The sequence below is a fragment of the Etheostoma cragini genome, chromosome 14, assembly GCF_013103735.1.
Source record: "Etheostoma cragini isolate CJK2018 chromosome 14, CSU_Ecrag_1.0, whole genome shotgun sequence".
Taxonomy (NCBI): domain Eukaryota; kingdom Metazoa; phylum Chordata; class Actinopteri; order Perciformes; family Percidae; genus Etheostoma; species Etheostoma cragini.
The window spans coordinates 5,470,765-5,495,216 of NC_048420.1; the positions used below are offsets into that span (position 1 = coordinate 5,470,765).

Here is a 24,452-nt window from a genome sequence, read left to right on the forward strand (position 1 = left end):
AGGTCAGGGTTGGACTCAGATTTAGTTAAACCTTCTTCCTGAAACGGGCCCCAGGTGTGCAAATGACATGCATATTTATTTAGGCTGGTATGTTTCAGTTGCAAAACAAATTTTGCTTGGATATTAAAGAGATTCTACAATTGAACAAGCTTCCGTCTAACCTGGTGCATTATAAAAAGTATCTATGTTGACTTTAAGAATTGACCCCAAGGCAGTTACACAACACACTTTATGTAACATGAACACACGCTACAGCAGTCAAGAAAAGGAAGTGGCGCTCTACTGACTCTAGAGCAGGGGTGTTCAAACTAAATCTAAACAAAAGAGGTCCAGTAAGTCAACCCTCAGCCCCTGCAGAGGTCTGAAGAATTTGATACATACAAATATATATACAAAATATTAATAGTTTAGTCATACCATTTTTCCCCCCGCCTATATTTGGAGCTTTTTTCAATCCCCTTCCAAACAAGCGTGACATAGTTGGTACCAATGGATTCTTTGTCTTTTTGCTTCATATAATACAGAAAGAGATCGACCCTAGATTTTATTTATTTATAACATTGATTTTTGTTTTTGTTGGAGAAATTAGTATGGAATACCCAGTGGAGACTCTCAGCTCGTACAGGTTTTGACTGTCATGTTTTTCTGCTCAATGAAACAATTTTACCTGACAACTGAGGCTGCCTGCACAATCACAGCTACATGGTTTTACTATTTGCCTTCCTGTCGAGATTCTTGTCATTCAATATTTATCACCACACCTGTTTAGTCCAGCCTGCAGTAGGTACTGTATAATAGAGACCCTTTTAGAATAGAATGAAATAGAACGTTCCCCAGAGTTTTGAGACAAAAACTGGTCTCTTTCTGACAAAAACAGTCATTTTAATTTCAAATGGGATGACGTTTCTAGCACTGCACAAACTTACTTCAGCACATGCCTTCAAAGACTTGTGTAGTTGTGGCTTTGAGCAAAGTGTGTGTGTTGCATTGTTATTTTGTTTACCACTTTAAAATGCTAAAGTATAAACAATTCACAGAAAAATACCACTTACTTTAATCGGATGCCTGTACTATTATATATGCAGGAAAAATGTCAGCTGCTACTGCTTAGCGGTATTGATCCATACAGTATCTGCACTAAAATGTGCTCAGCGTGCCATTTATTTATGTGTTTGCAAAGTAATCATTGCTTGCCATACTGTTATTTGTTGTTAGAAAAACAAGTATTCTTCTCCAGACAATGGCTCTTGTGGTGACAGTAGTGACTTTACTGTATTTCACCTACTTGGGTCGGGCAGTTGGGTGAACGGGTTGCACTGACAGAAGGGCAGCAGTGGGGGGGTTCAGCAAAATGTTAAAATCTTCTAACCGACAACAAAATCATCTCACAAAATGTCAAGAATGTTGAAAATATTAATGTTTTTCCTTACTATACAGAAAAATACAACAATTAAAATGTCTCTATTTAATCAAACTAATACTAGCCTCATTGCCTGTTTATCTCATCATTTAACTCACTGCATTCAAACTTGACAGGCAAAAATTAAAAACCGCTAAAACCATCTTGGTTTGTCTATCCACTTTTCTACTAATCAACAACTCAGGTTTGGTTGAAAAAAAAAACTAATTCACCAAGTTAGAAGTGAAAATATGGCCGCTCTACACGCTGTTCAGTTGCAAAAAACTCAACAAAAAAGCAACCCAAGAAAAAAACGCAGCCCGATGTACCCAGCCAATCACCGATTGCCAGTATATTCATCTAATTGCCCAACCCTACAGCTGTGGTCTGCTCAGAAAACCTCAAACACTGCAGATATATAGAATGTCCCTTTAGATTGCCAGTGGTACCCCTGGTTCACACAACAACCATTACACAGAAATACATAGCATTAGCTGTGTACCTTCTTGATAAATGAATTATTGACCTCTAATACAACACAAATGGAGCAGAATACCCTTCCCAATTGTAGAATGTTTTGTATGGCTTGATTGCATTAAATTATGCAGTACGATAGTATTAAATTATATATACTACTTTTAAATAACTATTATTCCAGGACTAAAGCAGAACTATAAGTGTTTCCAAGGTTCAAAATTCAAATCAACCTTCTTCCTCCTGATGTTATTTAGATTTCCTTCTCACGCCTGTTCCCTCCAGAAATCATGTCCACAATCTTCTTTCACCCTGCAAGGGAATTATTTCCTCTTCAGAGTTTTATTGGGCAGAAAGAGGCTATGACAGGAAATTGCAAATCAAAGTCTACAGTTAGATTTACCCTTTGAAAAGTGCTTTTAATTCATTTCTTTAGATAAGACCTTTTCAGAACCGCTGCAAATTACAGTTTTTTTCAAAAGTGTTCAAGGGGTTTACTATTGTCAAAAGTACACTTGTTGACTAAACTTAGTCCTTGCATTAGTATGGGGAATTGTTGACTTTGGAAAAGCGGTTGTAACTGCAGAATTAGAAATGCAAGGAGGGACTTAAATTCCGCTCAAGCTACATCTGTAGACAAATAAAAGGACCTCCACAAAAACCAACAGACCTCCCCTCACACGCAAACAACAAAGGAAATACAAACACGTCTGAAAGGCACCCAATGGGATGACCAAGGAGAGGTTTGGGCATATAAAAGTGATTCCTAAAATGCACCAGCTAGGTTTCCCACACAGTGTAAGAAAACAAATATTGACAACTGTGGACCAAATATTTCACCCAGAAAGGGATTTAGGGAAAGAAGTATTACCACATCTGGGTCTCTTGGTTAAACGTAGTTCCTTAAGACTCACTTTTTTCTTCATTTCTGGAGGACTAAAGATAAGAGTCAATTCAAATGCTGTCATTTGGCAAATGCATGTTTCTAATCAGGAATTAGGGCCTTATTAATAATATGGATGTGATGAGCATTTTCTTCTGGGGATAAATCTTAACAGACATTCACATTAAGCATGCAAATCAGGGGGATGGAATTTGCCAAGAAGTGTGTGGGGGATGAGAGATGTGTCGCTAGGGGTCGGCGCCTTTTGTGGAACATAAGACCCATTTATCCCAAATTAGGACGGGTGCGGCACTGGTTCGCTTTGATGTTCCTCTTGGCGGGAGCCTGGGTGGAGTGCAGAAAGGGAAACGGGGCAGATTGCTGATGCACAAACAGATGTTCAAGGCTCATCCTTTGAGGGGGTGATGAAACGTTGCCACAGCAAGTCTTTACATCCCACTGTCAGTCAGTTGACACAGAGACAAGGGCAGGGCATCAGTTTACTTTAATAGTGCTGCATATGGGCTGTTATACCAACAGCAGCAGATTGACCTATATCTGTGCTAAGTTGAAAGCTTCAGTGCATTTTCTGTAGGGGGTCTTAAAGAGACAGGCGCTAAAACTGATTGTTTCAGACAGAGGGTGAATATAGGTATATTCAGAAAAATAGTTTGAGAAAAGTAATGTTTTTTTTAACATTACATAATGTAATCATGTTCTAGTAAAATCCCAAAATAGTATGAATCTGAAAGTAATCTTAATATGGAATAATAGAGCACAAAGAAGCTTTAATCCAACATATTTCTTCTCACCCTCTTCGTGCCACATTTCAACAGGTGTATATACTGTTGCACAGGTTGTCCTATCAACATCTCTTCAATATCAAAATAGTTCCTATAATAATTTTTCCTTGTATGCATCTCATCTGACTGGTTGCATATTTTCTCTGTTACTTCAGGAATATGAAGACGACTACGGAACAGCTTACGATGACCAAGAATATGAAGCGTATGACAACAACTACAGTAATCAAGGACAAAAGTAAGTTGTGCTTTGTTATCCAAAGTGCCCTTTCTATTAGGCATTTACCAGCACAGTATTGCCATTTTCATTTTTCATTTATTTGTTTATTTGAAAAGGGGACAATGTACACTGATCAACATTCGAAGCAAATGTAAGCGTACCCGAGTTAGCCATAGGCTAATTTTCATTGGCAGTCCCCTTGCCAGATGTTATTAGGCATCCTAAAATAATAAACATCCTAAAATAATAAACAGTTATAATACAATGAAGATATTTATACAATAGACAAAAGGTTAAAAATTACAATGTTATTAGTTAATTACAATTGCCAAGAATCATGTTTATGTTGGAAATCTCTGCAGTATACAATTACACCCATATTCTAGGTTTAGTGGAGGAAGCAGCGTCTCTTTCTGTATGTAGAGACGTAGAAAGTGTGAAGCACATTCCACTTTCATTCTACAAATTGAAAGTTATTGACTTACTTTTAAAGCTGCACTAATCATAATGTTTACATTACTAATGTATGAAATATACATTAAATACATTTTTTGATAATCATCAGTAATGTCGATATAATGACCAAGTGGATAAATGAAAATAATAAAATCTGGTAAATAAAGAAATTCACATCGCTTTACTGTTATGTAGCCTTTTAAATCAGGAAAAGACAACACTTGTGTCATATTGCAATATTACAGTATCCCAAATTTAAGATGATATCTATTCTCATGTCACGATATCTATTGAATATTGATATATCGCCCAGCCCTAGAGTAATTCTAAACAAAACTCCCCTTGACTCAACAGTTCCCTGTCTTTCAGCTTAACGTTTTGATTTGTAGACTTGCAACTTTATTCTCCACCACTGTCGTAAAACCCTTAACTAATGGCAGGAAGAAACGCTAAACAGTTTCCATGCAACAAACTGTTTCTGTTATATTGCCCAACCAATTTCTGTCAATAAGGGAAGGCTAAATAACAGAAACACCTCTCTGTATTATGATCATAGAGTTGAATTAACACCTCTCTAAAACACCATCAACAACAAAAGAGCATTAAAACCTTCAAGAAGGAACGATTTCATTGCAGGGCTGGACATTGCACTAGTTTTAGCTAGGTGTATCTAATAAACTTACTGTACTTCATACAGAGTTCATACCAGAGCAAAAACGTGACAATGATGGGACCCCAAAATGCTTGAGTGAGTGCACTGAATTAAAAAGGCCAGTTGTATTTATGTCTTTTGTCTCAATGCTAGTTCATGAGCAGCGTCTGAGGGCAGTGATTTTGCTACAGTCTGGCCATTTGGGCTGGAGAGGTTTGAAGTCTTGTGGGATCAGAACAGCTGGATTATGGTGTATTAGCTGTTAGAAGTCATTTTTGCTCTAAGAGCCCTCTTTTGAAAATCGGAAGTACACTTTTTGTTAATGAGGTATTTTGTGAACTGTGAAATATTTTAACAGACCTTTAGAGTTGTCTTTTAAGATTACAAAAAAGTGGATTTCAAAGCTATAGTGCGTAGTTTCTGCCTCACCGATGATTAATTCTAAGTAATGACAAAAACACTTTTGGCGCAGCCACATGGCGCAAGCCTTGGGTGACCACTTTCCTTTGGGACTTGAGTCCTTCTGCTGAACATGTCAGTCTTTTCTTAGCAGTACAATCACCGACTGAAACATTTCGAGGGTGCTTCTTTGGGTTTTTAAGCCATGCCTTCACCTGTTGCAGCAGTCCTTTTCGTCTCCAAAGTTGTATCTTATCACAATAGTGACGTAGAACACATCCCTCGAGCTGCTGCCTGCGAAAGTCGCCGGACAACACCATTTTGTGTTTGCCATACTGAGAAATGCAGAGAGAGTTGTGTGGAGCTCATAGTCTTAATTAGCTTCATATAAACTTAGCAGTGGCTTGAATGTAACGGATGTTCATTAAAATAAAATAGTAAGCACTATAGCTTTAACAATCAGATTTAGACAATTTAAAAAAAATTGGATGCATAGCAGGATCTCTAAATCACGTATTGTCAGCCGACTCAGTGACATATCACATTAATTGCAGCTCATTACATTAAACGGATTATCTTTGTTTTAATCACCCTTTAAAGTGTCTTGCCAAAGGGGCATTTTGCTCGATGTGTTTCTCAGGTCAATGCAAAATAAACAGTCTTAGTGGTACGTTGCTCCATTTACCAGAGGGTCCTGCACGGCTAAATGCAGACTATTGATTTTCTTATATCCAGGGAGCTATCACACTCTCCAAGCCGCACAAGGTCAAAGGCTTTCTGTTTGGTTTGTTGGTGTCCCACTGTATTCCATCAGCAAACAGTGTGCTACATTTATGTATGCCTGACTGTGACACTTCAAAAAAGAGTAATTGTTGCCACATTTAGTGTGTCAAAAATTGGATTGTAGTGGCAGCAGCTGGAAAAGATGGAAACAGACGAGAGAAGAAAGAAGAACATTCATTTGTCCTTTGGCTATTGTGAGCACGGTGGTCGATGTTTTCTTTTGTGGAGGTGTCAGGATGTATGTCACCCGGGCGTCATCCATCTTTTGTGCTATCTCTTTTTTTTTTTTCTTCTTCTTTTTTGGAGGCTTTATCACACACACACGTGTACACACCCTCCTCTCCCTCTGTGACATGCCGAGAGATGTTTCTTGGAAGTGTTGGTGGCCGGGTCTAGAGATGCTTACTGGAGGGGAACACAGGTCCGCCTCAGGAATCTGCTGCTATTTGTTTTATAAGCAGCCTCGTGAATAATGTTGGGGGTGTTTTGGTGATGACGTTTGGAGCAGTGGGTGGTGGCACGAAAGAAAAATGGAGTCTTCCATGGAAAGGCTTGAGGCCGGGTCGACTCAAAGAGATTTTCATGTCTGTTGTCTGGTGGGAAACAAAGCAACTAATAGGGCCCAGACATGGAAGCCTGTGCCTCCAGAGACAGCTGATTCACTTATTTCTTCTCTTGTTTCTGTTTCTGGATTGGCTTGAAAAGTTTCTGTAACTGCAGGCTGACATTGTGCATGTTTACAACATAAGCTTGATGTAGTATTTCTGAAATATGGCCAGCCTTGGATTGATTATGGACATGTGCCCATAAATATAAAACATATTGTGTGGCTTGTATTCTTTCTTTGTCCGTTCTTTTATGGCTGCTTGATTACAACAAAAATCAGAATCAAGATTGTATTGGTCAATACTGAGATCATGAGATCAACACTCATTGACTTGGAAACATGGTATATATATTGCACTTTGATTTTTTTGACCTTGTAAATATGATTCAACTGGAAATCAAATACAAAATGTAAAATGAGATAAATAATATATATTTGAATAAATGTCTGAAAAATAAAAAATCCATTAGATCAAAGTAACTAAGATCAACTATGTTGTAACGTTTGTGCACTTCCACAATCTACTGAAAACTCCTAAATACACAGTACATTCAATATGAACAAATAATAAATAAGAATAAATTAGACCACAATAAACTAGATTGAATATGTTATTTTGCACTGCCACAACCTACTTAAACTTATATATTCGTAAACATATATTCAACACTATAGTTAACTATATTTACCATATTCCAGTCAGTAACGGGCAAAAGTGTAGCTCATGAAGCCAAGATTGTAATTTAAAACGATGTTGATTAGAAGTTTGATCGCCCAGCCTTAGCTTGTTTACTGCTGCAGACAGGACATAAAAGCATATATACGAAGTTCTGAATAGAAGACATTCTGATGCTATTATAATGCTATATTATCAATGTATTTCCTTTGATAATTACATTGTTGCTACAGCAGTTAATACTCCAACATGATACTGTCTCTCCATAGCTTCCTCTTCACTGAACCAATCCTATTTAGCTTTATGATGGACACAGGTGCATTATTTTCACCCTGAGCTTGAGGAAATTCATAGTATGTCCCTACTGAGGGCCTTGAGGAGAGTGTGTGTGTGTGTGTGTGTGTGTGTGTGTGTGTGTGGATGAGAAGTCTCCTAACAATGTTTCTCAGGTCTAAGGAGCTCCCAGTCACCAATCTGAGCTCTGACTGCGTGGCAGGATTTCAGTTGCCGGAGGATAACAAGCAGAAAGATTTACAGTCTCTCTGTCACGGTATTACCCCGTTGGCTTATGTTAGAAACAGGCCTGCCATTTGTGAACACGGAGGGACTGGGAGTTTTAAAAGACTTCTGCTCTTGAAAAGATTGTGGTGTTGCATCAGTGGACTTACTGATTTACCTTAATTATCTTGGAACATCTTTCCATATCTAGGACTGGGTACTGTAAAAAATACTTTTGAGGCAGCTACCGCATTGCCTCCTTATTTTTGAGCATCAAAAGATGCCTTGTCATTCACTACCTAAGGAGCAAATCCCATCAGCATCAGTTAGCCAATAAGTATGCAGAATGCTTCTATTAACATCTAATCATGTTTGTGAATGGCTGTCTAACATTACACATCATACAAACACGCAGAAAAAACGCTACATATACCTCATAAGACACAGAATTACCAGAAGATTTGATATTTGTGCAGAGTTAGTTGGTCGGCCATCAGAAAATTGTGATTTTGATAATTGACAAAGATATGTTAGAGGGCTGTCAAAATTATTGTTATAATAATGCGAGTTAATGCTAATTCCTTTTAAGGACACAAATTGTTTTGATGTGCCGAGCGTTCTGTGGTTTGTGCCTCGGGACGCTCGTTAGTTTGGTAAACCCAGACGCGTTCTGGCAATTTCAACTAACACATAAGTTAATCTAACTGCCAGTTTCATACTCTTATTACAGTCTATGGTCACATTTCAAAAAATATAAATGCTTGTCAGTAACCAGTCATATAGCCTTGTGTGCTCTTATTAATTTTGGCATGCAGTTAAAACAGTCATAATTTTGCTTTGTTAAAAACTCAGCTCCTGGCTGTTTTCGAAGAAGAAAATAATGAGATTAAAAGATGAACTAGCTTTAAGGGCTGTAAAGACTGTAAAGTAGTACAAAACATTAGCGTTAAATTTGTGCACTTAAAACAGTAAAAAATGTGCGATTAAGTCACAATTAATTGCAAGTTATCTATGGACAAAAATGCAACAAATCGCGATTTAATATTTGAATCGATTGACAGCCCTAATATGTTTATTCAGTGTTTCACATCAAAACACATGGTGTGTTTAAAACTAGAGAAATGCATGGACTGCGATTTTTTCATTGTTGCAATCTTTTTCTTACCTGCTTTTGTTGGCACATGTTATGGCACAGTACCGTATCCAGAGGGGGAATCATTGGTATGACTGTGTATAAGACGATACCTGCATTCGATCCTTTTTCTACCCAGACCTAGAAAACAAAGACTATTTGTACGATGTACATGATGTGTATGGAATGAAGTAGAAAATAAACATACACAAGATACAAACAAAACAGACACCCACTGCTCCATAGCATTACTGGTGGTCAGAAAGTCCACAGTTGACTCAGAAATATAATAAAATAATCAATCCCACTACAAACAATGAAAACCCTCATCCATCCATCCATCCAAAGTCATTTTCCTGCATTTCAATTTTAAAAGCAAGTATTCTTATTAGCAAAATGTAATTACCTATCAAAGGTTAAAAGCATATATTTGGACAAATCATTCATTTAAACCGGTTGTGCAGTGTCCACAACTTATCTTTCTTAGCAGTAAAACACAAAGTGGCCTTTTTCAACGATCTAAACGCACGGTGTGAAGCGCATGGCGCAGGTGTGTTTAGGGCATTTCGATTTTTTTGTCGTCTTTGCTATTGGTTGATTCCCGCTCCCGTTTGCTCCCGCTAACCATTTATCCTGTACTGTCCAAATCCCGTGATAAATAGTAAATATGACTCCCATCCTGCAGGAATCCCACGGGAATCCCGTGACCCTTGGGATTCCGAAAAATGTCAGCCTCTACCATGGGTGCCGAGGGCCGCACGTGCATCTGTTGTGATTACAGCCCGACCTGTAAGATGTCTTTTCATGTTGTTAACTGTGTCATTCAGTTTCCAGCTGGCTAATGCAAACTTTATCACTGCATCGTATTTTGATTGTATTCTTTGCACTTTGAACTCCATTATGTAACTAAAGCTGTCAGTTAAATTTTGCAAACTGAATGGAATAGATAATTGAAACATTGTAATTTCCTCTTCTGGTATTGTAAAGTATACATCATTACATTATAACTCTCCACAAAGACAAAACACAGTAACCACTGACAAATTAGACAAGACAACCGGTGTCACTATACTGTTCACATTCTGTCACACAGAACAGCCAGAATTGAGTCATTTAGACATAATTAAATTTGAACGGCAAATAAGGCACACACAACCTTAAGACATGAGACTTAAGCTAAAACGCTGTTTTTAGAAGCCCTCAAGACATTTAGCGACATTTTCATCTTTCAGAAGAGAGCTGACGCCCAGGGGAAGCTCGTGGAAGGCTACCTCAGCATGACAGCCATGGCAGTCGGTCTGCTAGCTCCTTGATCACAGCGTCTTCTTACCACATTTATACAAAACAGAGCACTGAGCCATCATCATCTTTTTTTTTGGAGAGACAGCAGAGAGCTTCCTCTCAGGAGAGTTATCAGAAGCTGTAGCGCTCCGGTACCAATCAAGTGCTAAGGTCAAGGAGGCTAGAGGCGTCGGCTTGTGTGAAGAGAGTCTTTAATTTTATCAGCAAAGAGAAGGTGAAGTCTCTGTAGGGAAATGAGAGGGATGACAGCTGTGGCAAGGCCCTGGCTGGACACTTGGAGAGGTCACAGCGAGGTTGTCTTTCGTAGCTTGGGTGCGATCAAAGCATTATTTCATACTTGACACCCTCAGAGACTGCCGGCTGCTGACACCTCACACCTTTCCTCGAATCTTGCTTTGGTACGCTGGATCGTAGGCTGGATCTCGGAGGCCTGAGGGCACAAGGATAGCTGTGTGACAGTGTTTTAAAGGGCAGATGCACCCCTGAGGAACGACTGTAAATCTTAATAGACGGAAATGGAGGAGAACAGAGGAGGAGAGTGGCTGGATTTCTAAGTTTCATGGTCTAGCAGTGTAGAATCGATTGTTTGAAAAGGGCAACAAAACTACTGAAAACAAGTCTCATCACCAACACACACACCATCCTCCAGTCTTAGTGTTGTTCAGTAAACAACTTAGGGTGCAAGTTAGTCATTTTTACTCTACCAAATACTAGGAAGGCCTTAATATATCTACGGCTTGATGTATAAACAATTAATTGCCAGGGTCCTCTGTATCAAACAGTGAAGAGCAAGATATGAAACTATGGCAACTGCTTTGATACTTTTTTGATGTACAGCCTTCCTGCATGCACATTCAGACAAACAATATACAACAAAGGAAGGATTTAAGGTGGCTAACACTTGCTAATGCTAAACGATATTCCCTGTATGCTTGTGGCAGCCTGCAAAGTTTTGTGATATAAAGGGATGCCACAAAAAACACACGAACATCCAGCTTACTGCTATAAAATGCCTTGGTCATATCAGTGAATCATTAAGCCCAAACAAAAGTAGGCGGCTGTAAATGCAGAAATAGGAATAGGAAGTTTATGATCTATCTATAGTACATGGTATAGTAAATCATATTTATATTGTGTTGCAAATGGTGAGCTGTGTTGTGGTCATCAACAAATCCCAGCAGCTAAATGGTCAGAAGAACATGTAGAAACGGGGGTTGGTGACAGTTATAACGCTGGTGACAACAGGTGTACTAAACTAGATAAACCTGCATTATAATACTGTATATTATTTTAACAAGACTAAGAGTCTACAGATTGCTACCAGCTGAGGCTTAGGCGCAGTGGTGCTTTGATTTAAAGTCAAATGATAGCATGCTTACATACTCACTGTGAAAAGGCTTCCTTTCTCCCTTTTCACTAGGCCCTGTTCCCAACATTAATACTGTTTTGTGTCTTAATCCTTCATTTCAGTGTGATGTTGTGGGTTATTGTTTTACTTTAATTGTTACTTGATTATTTGACATAGGCCTGTTTGTAGGTTTATGGGTTCATAGTGTTTTGCTATGGTTCTGCCTGTGATGTGGGGCGGTAGATCAGCTGCTCAGTAGCTTAATTGAGGAGAGTGCATGCAGGTTTGCCTCATTAGGTCCTTTCTGTAGGGAGGGGCTGGGCAATCTTAAAGTGTAGAGCAATAGGTAAAACCGTTTCTGCAGCAGTTGACATTTTTATATTATGTAGATATGTGTATGTAGGTATGAATGTATGTATGTATGTAACAAAGAATGTCAGCAATCACATTTATCTACATGGTGTGGTATTTTCCACATTCAAATGTCTTGTTTTTCTTCAGTTTTGCTCACCCTCTGCCCACCAGTACAGGTGCTAGATGCTAATTGGGTGAGGCTGGGTTAAAAGGGCTTGACGAGAAGGAACGGGTGGCTTGCAGAGAGGTTGCGTTTGTGTGAGGGTATTTTGGCTTTTTTCCTTAAAGTGAATTTTTTTTGTATTTTGTTTGAGTATGTTTTGGTGTTGTTTTGTTAATAAATACACAAATTGTGCACTTTAAAAGTCTCCTCTCCAGTCTTCAATGTTTGGTGTCAGAAGCGGAATGATCAAAACATGCAGATGTAATGTTTATCTTAGAGGTCCCATGGCATGAAAATTTCACTTTGTGAGCTTTTTTTAGCATTAATATGAGTTGCCCCAAACTGCCTATGGTCCCCCAGGCTAGACATGGCAAAAGGTTACCTCTTATGAGGTCATAAGGGGGCAATGTTACGTCCTCTTTCTCTACTTTGCCCGCCCAGAGAATTTGGCCCTCCCCTGACAAAGAAAGAGACATGATGGCTTTCAAACGAGCAAAGTGGCAGTTGGTCTCACACACACACACACACACACACACACACACACCCTCTCTCTTCTTCCTCCTCAAAAGCTGCAGACTCAGCCCGTGTAGGGCAGCCTAAAGCTTTTACACATACCTGTTTCATGGTGCATACAATACTAACCTTTTACATTTTTTTGCATTTTAAATTTTTTTAAATTTACAGCAAATCATGTTTTATTGTTAAATTGCCGCAGAGTAAATCTATAACCGTATCTGTGGATACTTTACAGCTACCTTAGCTGTCTGCCAGTAATCCTATCATCAATGTGTTCAGAAATAACAATATTTTTACTAATAATATGTTAGATTTATGTTAATGTATTTGTCAAGCATATTAGATTTTTTAAACCATCAAACAATTTAGCAGTAGGGCTGTAATCAACCTAAGAAAATCTTGGTCGACTGAAGTCCTGAAATTTCGACTAAAAATCGACTGGGGAGGGAAAAAAATGTTAGATTAATTAACTGTACTGTCCCGCAGAACTTGTCCTTGTAGGCTATTTGCAGTATATTAAATCGTTTTTGACCTAATTATTTCGCACTGAATTGACACTCGTCTGTCGGCTCTGACAGCGCTGCATCAGCTCTCTGTGCATGTCCTCGCACGGAGCGGCTGAACATGGAGCTCGGCTTTGCAACTGAAACACGTATAGACTATTAATTTAAAGCTTTTACTCTTAAACACAAAAGGCACGTCCACTTTAATATATACTGTATATTTAAACATATCTGTTGTCAAGCTCAGTGCCTCGCTGTGTTGTATTAACTCTGAAACTTTCTCTTTGAGTCCCTCACCTTTTGCGGTTAGTCCATGCATGATAGTGTGGCGTGCTGGTGCTGTATATGAACAAGTTCTTAAAACCTCAGCCCTCCACAACAGCAATGGGCCTCATGTCCTTAGCAATAATGTCAACAATTCCTTCCGTGATGTTATTTTTGCGTTTGGACGATAGAAGCTTAACATCCAGCGGGGTCTGGGGGGCTCTGGGGAACGCTACCATCGTTGCGGAAGGGTGCGCCTGTAGGCGTAGTTATAAAACGATTATTAGACTATGAAATAGGCCAATTCTGATATGTTCATATAGCCCACTCAAAACAGACAGGGCAAGCTAACGCAGACAAGGTAGCTTTCCGTTTTTAGGTGATACGCCATGTTTGTAGTCAAGCTGCGATAGGCAAACTCTTACATGCAAACTTTGCATTTGACTTTTTTTCTGTTATCTATTTTTGTAATATGCTCCCACAATGCCGATGTCGTCGACATGGTAGAGGAGGACTGACTGTAAACTAAACACTCACAATTAAATAAATATTCAGCAAACCACTAAACCAAGGCTTTCTAGTTCTTTCTTCAATCTGTCTACAATTCATCATTATAGGAACATGAATGTGTTTAGCAAATTTCACGGCAATCCATCCAACAGTTGTTACGACATTTCACAAACTACAAATTTCCACCTGATGGTGGCACTAGAAGAAAAGTTAGGAATGCCCAAAGTCAGTAGGATTTGTCTTTGGAGAAACATGAATGTATGCACCAAACGTCGGTGGACAAAACCAACCAGGATGATATTGCCATTCCACCAGCCATGCTGTTAGCATTGCTAAAAATGGCAGCCAGCGCAATGGTTTTCAAGTTACGCCCTTGGGTGAACTTAAACTAAAGAGCCCTGACACATCATTTGGGCCATAACTGAAGTTTGTTGGTGCCTGCGGCCCATAGTTTTCAAAGGTTTGACCAAATCATTTATTTTGGTTTCGACTTCATTTTGACCTTTCTTTTTTCTCAAACAAGAGGAGCACAGACTAAAACCATTAAAAGTAGATTAAGAGTGGGGTGAAGTTTGCAACTATATTTATTTTACAGATACAGAGTAGTTACTTGCTGTGTCCTTTCATACTGGCAACATGTATGCATGTCAATGGTCCGAAAGCCGTCAGCTAAAGTTTTTGTGTTGTGTTCAACTGCATGTGATGCCGTTTGTTTGAGCCTTCCTTTGTCAATGCTACTTCTTTGAGGTGTGCTTGATGTGCTGGGGCCCTAAGGCCGACAACACCCATTTAGTACAATGGGAATATCAGCATTGTGTTTTTTGTATCTTGGTTTAGATTGGCTGTGTTAGCTGTCTGCCTCTGAAATGCCTGCGGTGCTTCACAGATGCTGGGTACCAAGATGCTGTTTTTTAAGGTAGACAGCTTGTCAAGATGAGTGACAGGTGCTGTGACGGGAGTTAGACCATCTAACAGGAAGGAGAGAAGGAGGGAATTTACACCTCTTGGTCTCAAGACAAAAAGTGGCATGTTGTCAATTGTAAATGTAATGTTTCCTCAAACGCATAACACCGTATTTCATATATTCCGTAGTCACAGTGCAACAACCAAAACATGTTTCCAAAAGATCGGTTTAAACGAATAATGGAAACCTACTTTACATAAGGAGGCAGTATTTTCCTTGAAGAAGGATTTTTATGTACTTTCCAAAAAAAAGGTAACATCAATGGTCTGTTCAAAACCAGAAAAAATACTAATTTGTAAAAGTCTTTGCCGTAGGCCATTTTGTCCGTCTTTGTGACTTTTCAGCAGGGGGTCAGCATTGGAGATAGCTTTGCAATCAGCCACCACATTGAGCAATCACCAGTGTATCCATAAAGAGGGTTTTGAATTGAAACATATGTGAGCATCATTTCATACAAAGTGGTTGCAAAAAAAAAAGTTTTTTTCCATCCACTTTTTTTGTATTGTTGTGAGTGGAAATCACCACAGAGCCGGTGTAATCAGAGGATTTGGTGTGGTCATTCTTTTCAGCATTTGACTTTTTCACCCTTGTCCCAAGAATGAATGAAAATTACGAATAAGGATTTTTGCTTGAGGATTTAAGTCCTGATAAATTAAACTTAGCCTTATGCAAGAAATAAGCTAACAAAAGAAATGCAGCCTCTCTCCACATCACACTTTCATTGTATTACCTCTGCAGCCCCTCATAATGTCCTACCAGATTTCTTCAAATTCATCACAGAGGACTGGAAGAGTAATGACAATGTAAGAAAACAGTCCAAACAGGTCCACTAGGGACGTGTACTACATCATTCAGATTTAACACCACCATCTGTTTTGTGTTGTCCAGGAACGGCAACATCAGTGCTTAAGACAAAGCATTTACCGAGATGACAGATATGTTAGAGAGGCAGGGTCTTCCCCTGTGGAAAAGTAGGTTTGGAATCAGATCCCTGATTAAAGAGACCCACTTATCTGTTGCGCTTGCCTCTCCTGGTCCACAATTGTGATATAGACAGATGTTTTTTTCTTGGTTGGTGAAGTTTGGGGAGACACAAACCAGCAGACGCCTTCTGCTAATGAATGTCAAATCAAACGTTGACCTATTTAGAAAGTCAAAGCACTTTCACACCTATGACAGGGCAATATCTGGAGTGAGATCTAACCACTCCAGGCACCTCAGCTCCTGCTTTTGTTCATGCTGCCAGCTGTGCGCTTCTGACAAGGCGAAGCTGTGATTTGGAATCAATAATGATACATGTAGAATGTACGCTGCAGTGGAGAGGGTGTCCAGGTTAAAGTTTCCTTTATGTTTTTACACCTTAAATGACTTCCACTCAACTTTTGTTGTTTTACTTGAAGGAACCTGTACATAAAAAAATGGAGGATGTGCTCTAAGGTTTGTATTCAAGATAACAGTTTTCTGTGGAGTATATCAAGCTGAATCGTAGTTCAGTAGTGTGATTTTGCACATATTCTTTAAAGATTGTGTCTTCTTGCTGTTAAGAATTTGTGAGTTTGAAAAGTCAGAATTAATCCATATGGGGGGGAAATTAACTTAAAAAATGATACTGTACAGCTAAAGTCACTGTACACCAGAGTACTGCACGGGTCTGATTTTAAAGAAAGCTCCCGCCCTGGCATCGCAACTTGCAATACCGCACCCACCCTGCCTCCTGCACATATCCAATTAATTCCATAACCCAACCTGACCCGTCGACACAAGATGTGCAGTCTGACCGGAAACTGCAAATTGCATAAAAAACCATGGCCTGATTTACTATACTATTATTTTGCACCATGTACAACTGCAGATACATTTGGTCTTATTAAACAGGGTGTGGGGTGATTAAGTCGGGGAAATTTTAAATTTGTTTTCTTTTTAGTTTAACTTACATCTTAAATCTATAGTTCTAGCAACAGCTACATTGTAGAACATAACAAATCAGTTCTATAACACATGGAGGAAGAAAGGAATTACCTGTATAATCCATTCTTTAAGAAGGCACTCCTTTGAAAATGGCCTAAATTTGGTACATTATTGTTTTTAGCCCCCTTATCAACGGGCATGACATGGTTGATAATAATGGATTCCTTGGATCGTATAGTCATATGAAGCCAAATATATTCACTAACTATACAACTGGGCCTATTAAACACTTTTTTTAAGCAGCGCTAAATAACATTTGAGACAAAGACCAGGCAATACCCATTTCCCTAAAATGCCCCTGTTGTGGGGGGTGTGCGGTGAGGACCCAAACGCAGAGAGAAGGAGGCGGCAGGAGCAAGTCACAAGGGTTTTATTCGCAAACAGTTCAACACAAGGGAGCACCAAAAGGCATACACAGGGCGAAAGTCCAAAAGGTAAACCAGGCCAAAATCCAAAGAAAACAAAAACACAAAAATCCACGGGGAGTCCAAGGGAAAAAATGGCAAGGAGAGGCTGCGGATAACCCGTAGAGAAACACTTACGGGGATATAAAACCGGGCAGCTGACAAAGTGTCGACGGACTGACAAAACAGGACGATGGCACACGAACAAACAAACTGGAATGATCCAACAAGAGGCAGAGGAAACACTGGGGTTAAATACAAGAGGTAATGAGGTAATGAGGAACAGGTGAGACATCAGGTGAAACACATTAGGGTGGGGCTGAACAATCAGACAAACAAAGCGAAGCTAGACAAGACAAGACAAGACAAGACAAGACAGGAAGTTGACTACCAAAATAAAGCAGAAAGCAGAACAAACAGACACAGGGGAATAAGACAGGGCCAAGAACACAGGACCTTGGAGAAAACCGACAAAAAACACACAGAGGCCAATGAAAGGGAAACACACACCCAAACAAAAACCCCAAACCACAACAGCCCCTCTTAGTTAAGGTTGCTTCAGTAGCTGACTTAACGGTAGCTTACATTAGCCCAGCTGTACAAGAATGTAAGCACACTCCAAAAAGTAGCAAACTGTGACCTTATAATAACATGAAGAAAATTGCAAATACGTTGCAACAATGGTGCTGAAAACAAATGTATTTCATTTGGCAAAAAAATTCCTAATAATATCCACCTACCAAGAGGAACGACAAGCTGTTTCATGCATGATTATTTCCTGCATCACAACTCTTCTCCAATTTATTCTGTTTACATGTCGTTTAACTACAGTTGGCAACCATAAACGTTACATTACCACGTTATTATGGATCCCACATAACTTCTAGGCAAGTCCCGCCCTACGAAGCAGCTCAATTGGTTTGGGTTAGGCCTTGACCTCGAGTGGTTAAGGTCAGGGTAACCGATTGGTCAGGGGACAGGACCTGAACAAAACAAATTGGGTAATTTTATCTTGCGTATGCATGGACAACTGGCCGACAGTAGTGTGTGAATGCTAGCGCAGGGTGGGCCTTCCATCGGTTCTATAAACACGCTGCATTACTGCCATCTCCCTGAGAGCGCTGGCTTGTCACTTGAGACAGACTTTTTGTCACACGTGGTGTGGAAAAACTGTCTTAAAAGGGTCCACAATAATAGGAGCTTTACTAATATATTTACATTGAAAAAGATTAAGTTGATTTGCAAATTATGGAATATGAGCTACTAACTAGAGGCACAGACACAGATACACATTTATAGATACAAGTCACTGTGCATTTATTTATGCATTGTGTTTCATAAGTTGCAAATTTCTATGAGACTTCTTTAGCACCATACTTTTCAGTTAGATGGTTATACTTCAGATGTTTACACTACAGAGTGCTAATTGATGTGTGGAGGGCAACGGATAGTGTTGAACTTTTGATTACACAGAGCAGACTTTTACTGGAATCTTTGACCTCCAGGGTGCATCTCAAGACTGTAATTGAGAAGAGAAAGTAACTACAGAGAGTAGTGTAGAAATATTGACAAAATGTCACCTCAGAAATTAGAGGCGCCTAAGAGCACAAAGACAGGTCTGCACTGTTAGCTCTCAGCACAGAAGAATATTGGTCCTCCCTGCCTTTAGCAACAGAGAAACCTCAAGAATTAAGTGAAAAGGGCTCTTTTTTTACAGTTTCTTGTGAGATAAACAGTGATAATAAATGCAGGGGAAAAGGCTGACAGCCTACAGCATGTAAGCACACCTCTGAAATAGTATTTGCATTGCTCTGCAGCATCCTTGTCTGTTTTATTTGCATGTTTTTTTTAAAAGATGAACATGACAGAGGAAAAATGTGCAGGAAAAAGCCAAGCATCACCCAATATTCCACAAGCATATTCCTAATATATCTGCAAGCACCTGTGATTTGAGGCAAACTGATTACCTGACATTCATAAAAACTGATGTTTTATTTTCAAGGCGACCTTTCTACACCCCTGAATTTTGGCAAAGTGTGAAATCTAATTATTTAGCATCCTGTCAGGGCTTGTCTCTGGGTACACAACATAACGAGCCAAAACACGCATTCAGTTGCCACGTGTCTCTCTCTCTCTCCCCCTCTTTACCCTCTTGCTGTCTCTGTCGGCCAATGAATGGTGTCAAGGATATTGCAGTGACTTGACACCCGTGGCAGATACATGGTGGCACCTCTGCCGCAAGAGCTGACTGGAAACCTCACGCTCAGAGGAACAGCAGCCATGGCCGCGCTTCTTGGAGAGAGACTACATTGGCTCGGGTGGGGGGCTTGTTCGCTTCTGCTCGCTTGGCATTGTTTGTAGTTAAATTATGAACTATGCAAAATGTATGCAAAGCCTGACTAAAGGCACAAGCCTGTGTAGGGAGCTGTCTCATGTCTCATTTAGCCGCCATAGTGCTCCTAAAAACGATTCCTCCCACTGTCCTCAATTGGTAATGTTGTTTTGGTTATCCTCACCAAGCATTATCAGTTGTTGGAAGGCTTCCAAGGATCACTTCCCACACGATATGAGAAAACATTTTTTTTCATTTCCTTTACTGATGTTTGTCAATGGATCATAATAAAGAATAATGACATTTTCAAAAATGTAAAAGCAAAGTATATTCCCCTCATTCTAGATGAACCACAAAACACACAGAATTGAATGGTTTTCACTGGAACTACTGTCTGCTGAATTATTAGTCACTAGGAAAACTGTTGACATGATGTTCTGAGGATTATCCAGAGTAACAGCAAAGACAAATTACAGTCACATTTGCATATTGCGAAACCTGGGCAAATAAACTAAAACTATTTCACGGCTACATACAACCCAGGGTATGACGAATAAAAATACTTAAAAGTTAATTTGGGAATTTGGGTAAAACCAAAGAGTAGTGGTAAAGCCAAATGTGCATTAAAAGCACATTAATGGATCATTAGACTATTTCATAATTTTAAAAAAAGTGATGCATTCTTTTGTGCATCAAAACATTAATGAGTAAGTTTAAATCTACTGCATTACATTGCACATGTTCAATGTTCTTACTTTTTTTGTTGTTTAGCTGGTTTGTTGTTTTAGCTAACTATGCTAACATACAGCAACTGACCAATTTAGCTTAATTGTTTAGCTCTTTTAGCATGGTGTTAACAGGTCCTTCAGCAGGTTTATATGTGGCTTTTTACAACTGGCTAAGCATACCAAAAGCCTGACAGAGTTCAAAATGTTTAATCTAGAGATAATTTATGTATTATAATCACACAAAGATCTAGTTCAGGGGTCGGCAACCTTTACCACTCAAAGAGCCATTTGGACCCGTTTCACACAGTAAAGAAAGCACTGGGAGCCACAAAACCCTTTTGAAATTTTAAATGAAATAACACTGTATGTAACGTTTTTTCTTGCCTTTGTGCCATTTATAAACAAACTATACTGTGTTACATTTATGAAATCAATGAACGACTGCAGATAAAATAAAATATAATTTCTGCATGGAACAAACATTTTTTAACTCCGCTCTTCAGCTCTTCAGGGTAATGGACTCACAGGGCTGCGCGTCCTTTACCCTGAAGAGCTGTGTTCATGTGTTCAGGTGTGCTGTCATATCCACGAGACGTGGAGCTTTCCCAGCCACTCTGGCTGTTCCCAGCTCGTCCAGTAACCAACGGAACTGACGGCATTTTAAACCTTTCGCCATTAATTTGCTCAGAATCTGAATGACAACATTCATTACTTCTGTGCATTCCGGAGGAAATGTTTGAGTACACAGTGCTTCTTGGTGCAAGACGCAGTGAAAAGTCAGCAACTTACTGTCCAGCGACTTCTGCAGGAGTCACAAAGCCGTTGTGCGCGCCTGTCATACTCGGTGCCCCGTCTGTACCACTGAGACGGGGGGGGTTATTCCCCTTGCTCTTAAACAATTCAAGACAGCCTCACAGACGTCCCCCCCGTGTTTGGCCTTTTAGTGGTATCAACTGAATAATTTCTTCTTGTGGCCCAGTCGGGTTTACATAACGGCAGAACAACGCAATTTGTTCAATATCACCTTAGTCTTTAGATTCATCACAGGCAATTGAGGAGGCCACAGCTGACTTGATGTCTTAAATTTGCTGTATAAACTAAAATAAAATACATTTTAATTAAATATTCATTAAGTATTTTTTAAAAGCTGAGCCGCATCAGAGGGATCAAAGAGCCGCATGCGGCTCCGGAGCCGCAGGTTGCCGACCCCTGATCTACTTGAATAACCTTTTGTATCTTCAAACTTCTATGATGGCACTTTATGTCATAGTGGCACCATACAGTAGCACTTTTAAAGAATAGTACCACTCTGTATAATAGAGAAAACAATGAGAGGAAAATGTTCAGTTTGTCTGGGAATTTATTGGAAAGTACAAAATGGAAAGATTAACAAAGATTAATAACTACTGAAATATGTTCATTGCTTTGCAGCTGCTTTTTATGAGTGTGCTCAGTGAACGCAGACTTAATTGCAGACAGAATTAGTAGAGATTGATTTCCTGGAGTGCTGCAAACTGGTGTAATTTGATAGAGGAGAGGAGTGTCTCAAGCTCTCAGACCTCAGGTTGGCTTTTTAAGATCCCACCGCAGAAAGCTACTTCGTTACAGTAAGTGGAGTTAAATGTACTCCGTTACTTCCACCGAGGTGTGCCATTACTGTCACCTCTGTGCCCTCAGCAGTCGCCCGGTGTTGATGCGGTGTGTCTGGGATTTAGACGGTGCCTTCAGCTCTCTGATCAGGAGAGCAGAGAGGTGCTGCTGACAGACTGACTGACAGGCAGGCGGAGAGGACCCAGCTGTGATGGCTGGTGTCGGCTCAGTGGCAGCCTTATGATGAATTGCCCCTCTTGAATGATAGTGCTGTTACTGAATGATACTGAAGCAGGATTGTTCTGTCAGCATCTCGACGGCAACTGCAAATAAAGAAATAAAGAAATAAATCAGCGAGAGGTGAACTGCTATGCAACTCGCCTCCCCATCTTTTTATTTTTCATTAAAGTTGCCACCTCTCATAGATCTCCATATGCAGTGAAATGGAACTGGAAGTTTGTGCAAAGATACGGTGGAGGGAAATTGCCTTGTAAAACCACAAATATGGCAGAACTTTTGAGTGATTGAAAGCTGCCTCTGGTTTGTTTTTCTACTTTTATATCCAGCAGAGTATATCTGAAAACAAAAACAGTTCCTGTGTGTTTTTCTTTATTGCCACTGTAGAAATTAGATGTGATTGCATCATGATAAATATGACTTTGATCTTCTACCACACTACTAAAAATAAGTTGCATTGATTGTTCCTCTCTTATTTCATACGTATTCACCGTCCTGCTCTTTCTGTTTACAGCTCAGATGACTACTATGAATATGGACACAGTGGGGAATCATATGACTCATATGGTGAGTCCCAGACCTCTCTTTCTCCTAAATATCTTTTGTCAATTTTCAGAACATTAATTTCTAGTTCCTGACTCTGCACTGCTGGCTTCATCTCAATCGTCATAGTATCCGGTCGATGTGTGTCCCGTGCACGTTCAAAATTTGCACTTTTAAACTCATTTATTCACAATTCCGAGTGTGTTTTACTTGAGTTCATGGTGCTCATTAGGTGAAAACAATCCACTAATGACCGAGCGTTAGTGTTAACTATACTACAGGAAATTACCCTATATGTAAAATATTGTTAGTCTAAAAGTTCCATCAAAGATTTTTTATTTTTTTTAATGTTTTTAATCCTTTTTAAAGTTACTAACAGAAACCTTGTGCACTGACTTTGAATCTAGTTTTTGACTGCAAAAAAAAATCCTAATGCCAAATGCTGCCCTCAAGCGCTGATCCTTTTCTTACTTCTGTGGAAAAAAGAAACTGTCAAAAGCAGGGAGACTTAACAAGCTAATGCTGGAGCTGCAAAGTCATTTTACACATCTACTTTTCTTTACTTTGACTTCACTAAAACTTCTAAAAACCACACATTCAAAAGACCCAGCACTTCAGTCGACGGCAGGCAGCTGGCTAGGGTGCTCATATCTTACTTTCTGCGAAAAGTTCATTCATAAATAAAGAGTTCAACTCACGTTTCACAGTTTGTGTGTGAACAAAATAGATCCAGAGTTAATGTAGAATGTTAAACATCTCAGTGTGTGAGAAGCATTAAAAGGATAATAGCCTTCAACTGTCTTGGTGTTTTCTTACACATGCAATTTATCCGGCTCAGCTTAATTTACAAAATCTCAAACCAACAGTATGATGCGTCATAGTCACTTACTTACTGCCCTTCATCCCCTAAGGGACATAAGGCTTCAATGAGCACTCTCATTGGGTTTGGTCCCCGGCAGCATGTTGGGCCTTTCCCCATGACAGGTTGCCATAATCACACAGTAATAATAATAATGAAAAATATATATATTATGAGAACTGAGTTACCACCGGAGTACTTCGGGTCACAAATACCACTTGAGCATTACAAACTTGAAAAAAAAAGTACACCTGGAACTGATCAACAACTTTGCAATTAACTTGCCAATAATTGCGAGTTGACTATTACACACTGTAATCAATCCAAATATATAACTTTATTTAAATAGCACATTTGATAACAGAGTTTACAAAGTCATTTGACAGACTTAGCAAGGCCAAAGCATATCTAGAGGACAGTAATGTAATCTTGCTATTAGAGCACTGTCAGTGACTGCTCTTTGGTTTAGAGGCTGGTTATCAAGCCTGGAAACAAAGTTACAAGTTCAACTGCGTTCAGTTCTGCGATACAGCAGAAAGTGGGACAAGGACATGTTTGCTGCAGAGTGCACTTAAATGACAGCAGAGCTAACAGACAGTAAGGTACAGTGGACCGAGCCCAGCTCAAAGTTGATCCATCTCTAAATTTATATATAAATCATGTGTAGCCTTTTTATGTACTAGAACATACAAAATGAACTCTTTTTAGCAGTTATTTAGACTCTAGTTTTTGTGTGTCCTATTTTATTACCTAAAAAACAAATCAATATTATCTCAAACAAATCTATTCTGACATGTGCGTGCAGATAGAAGAATCTAGTGTTGATCTGGGTAATGACGGATATAGAATCCTAGATTACTTAGATACATTTAATATTTTATGTAA

At 39.4% G+C, this 24,452-nt stretch overlaps 1 protein-coding gene across 2 annotated transcripts in view; it reads left to right on the plus strand.

Annotated features, from left to right (window-relative positions):
• khdrbs3 (KH domain containing, RNA binding, signal transduction associated 3) overlaps positions 1–24,452 on the plus strand; it is a 123,108-nt gene that overhangs the window by 92,243 nt on the left and 6,413 nt on the right. For both annotated transcript variants that reach the window (XR_004659243.1, XM_034891435.1), the window contains exons 7-8: positions 3,715–3,797; positions 22,680–22,732. Coding sequence is in view for 1 of the 2 variants with exons in the window: in XM_034891435.1 (XP_034747326.1) it covers positions 3,715–3,797; positions 22,680–22,732 (136 nt within the window). In the remaining variant the exon portion in view is untranslated. The remainder of the gene's footprint in view (positions 1–3,714; positions 3,798–22,679; positions 22,733–24,452) is intronic.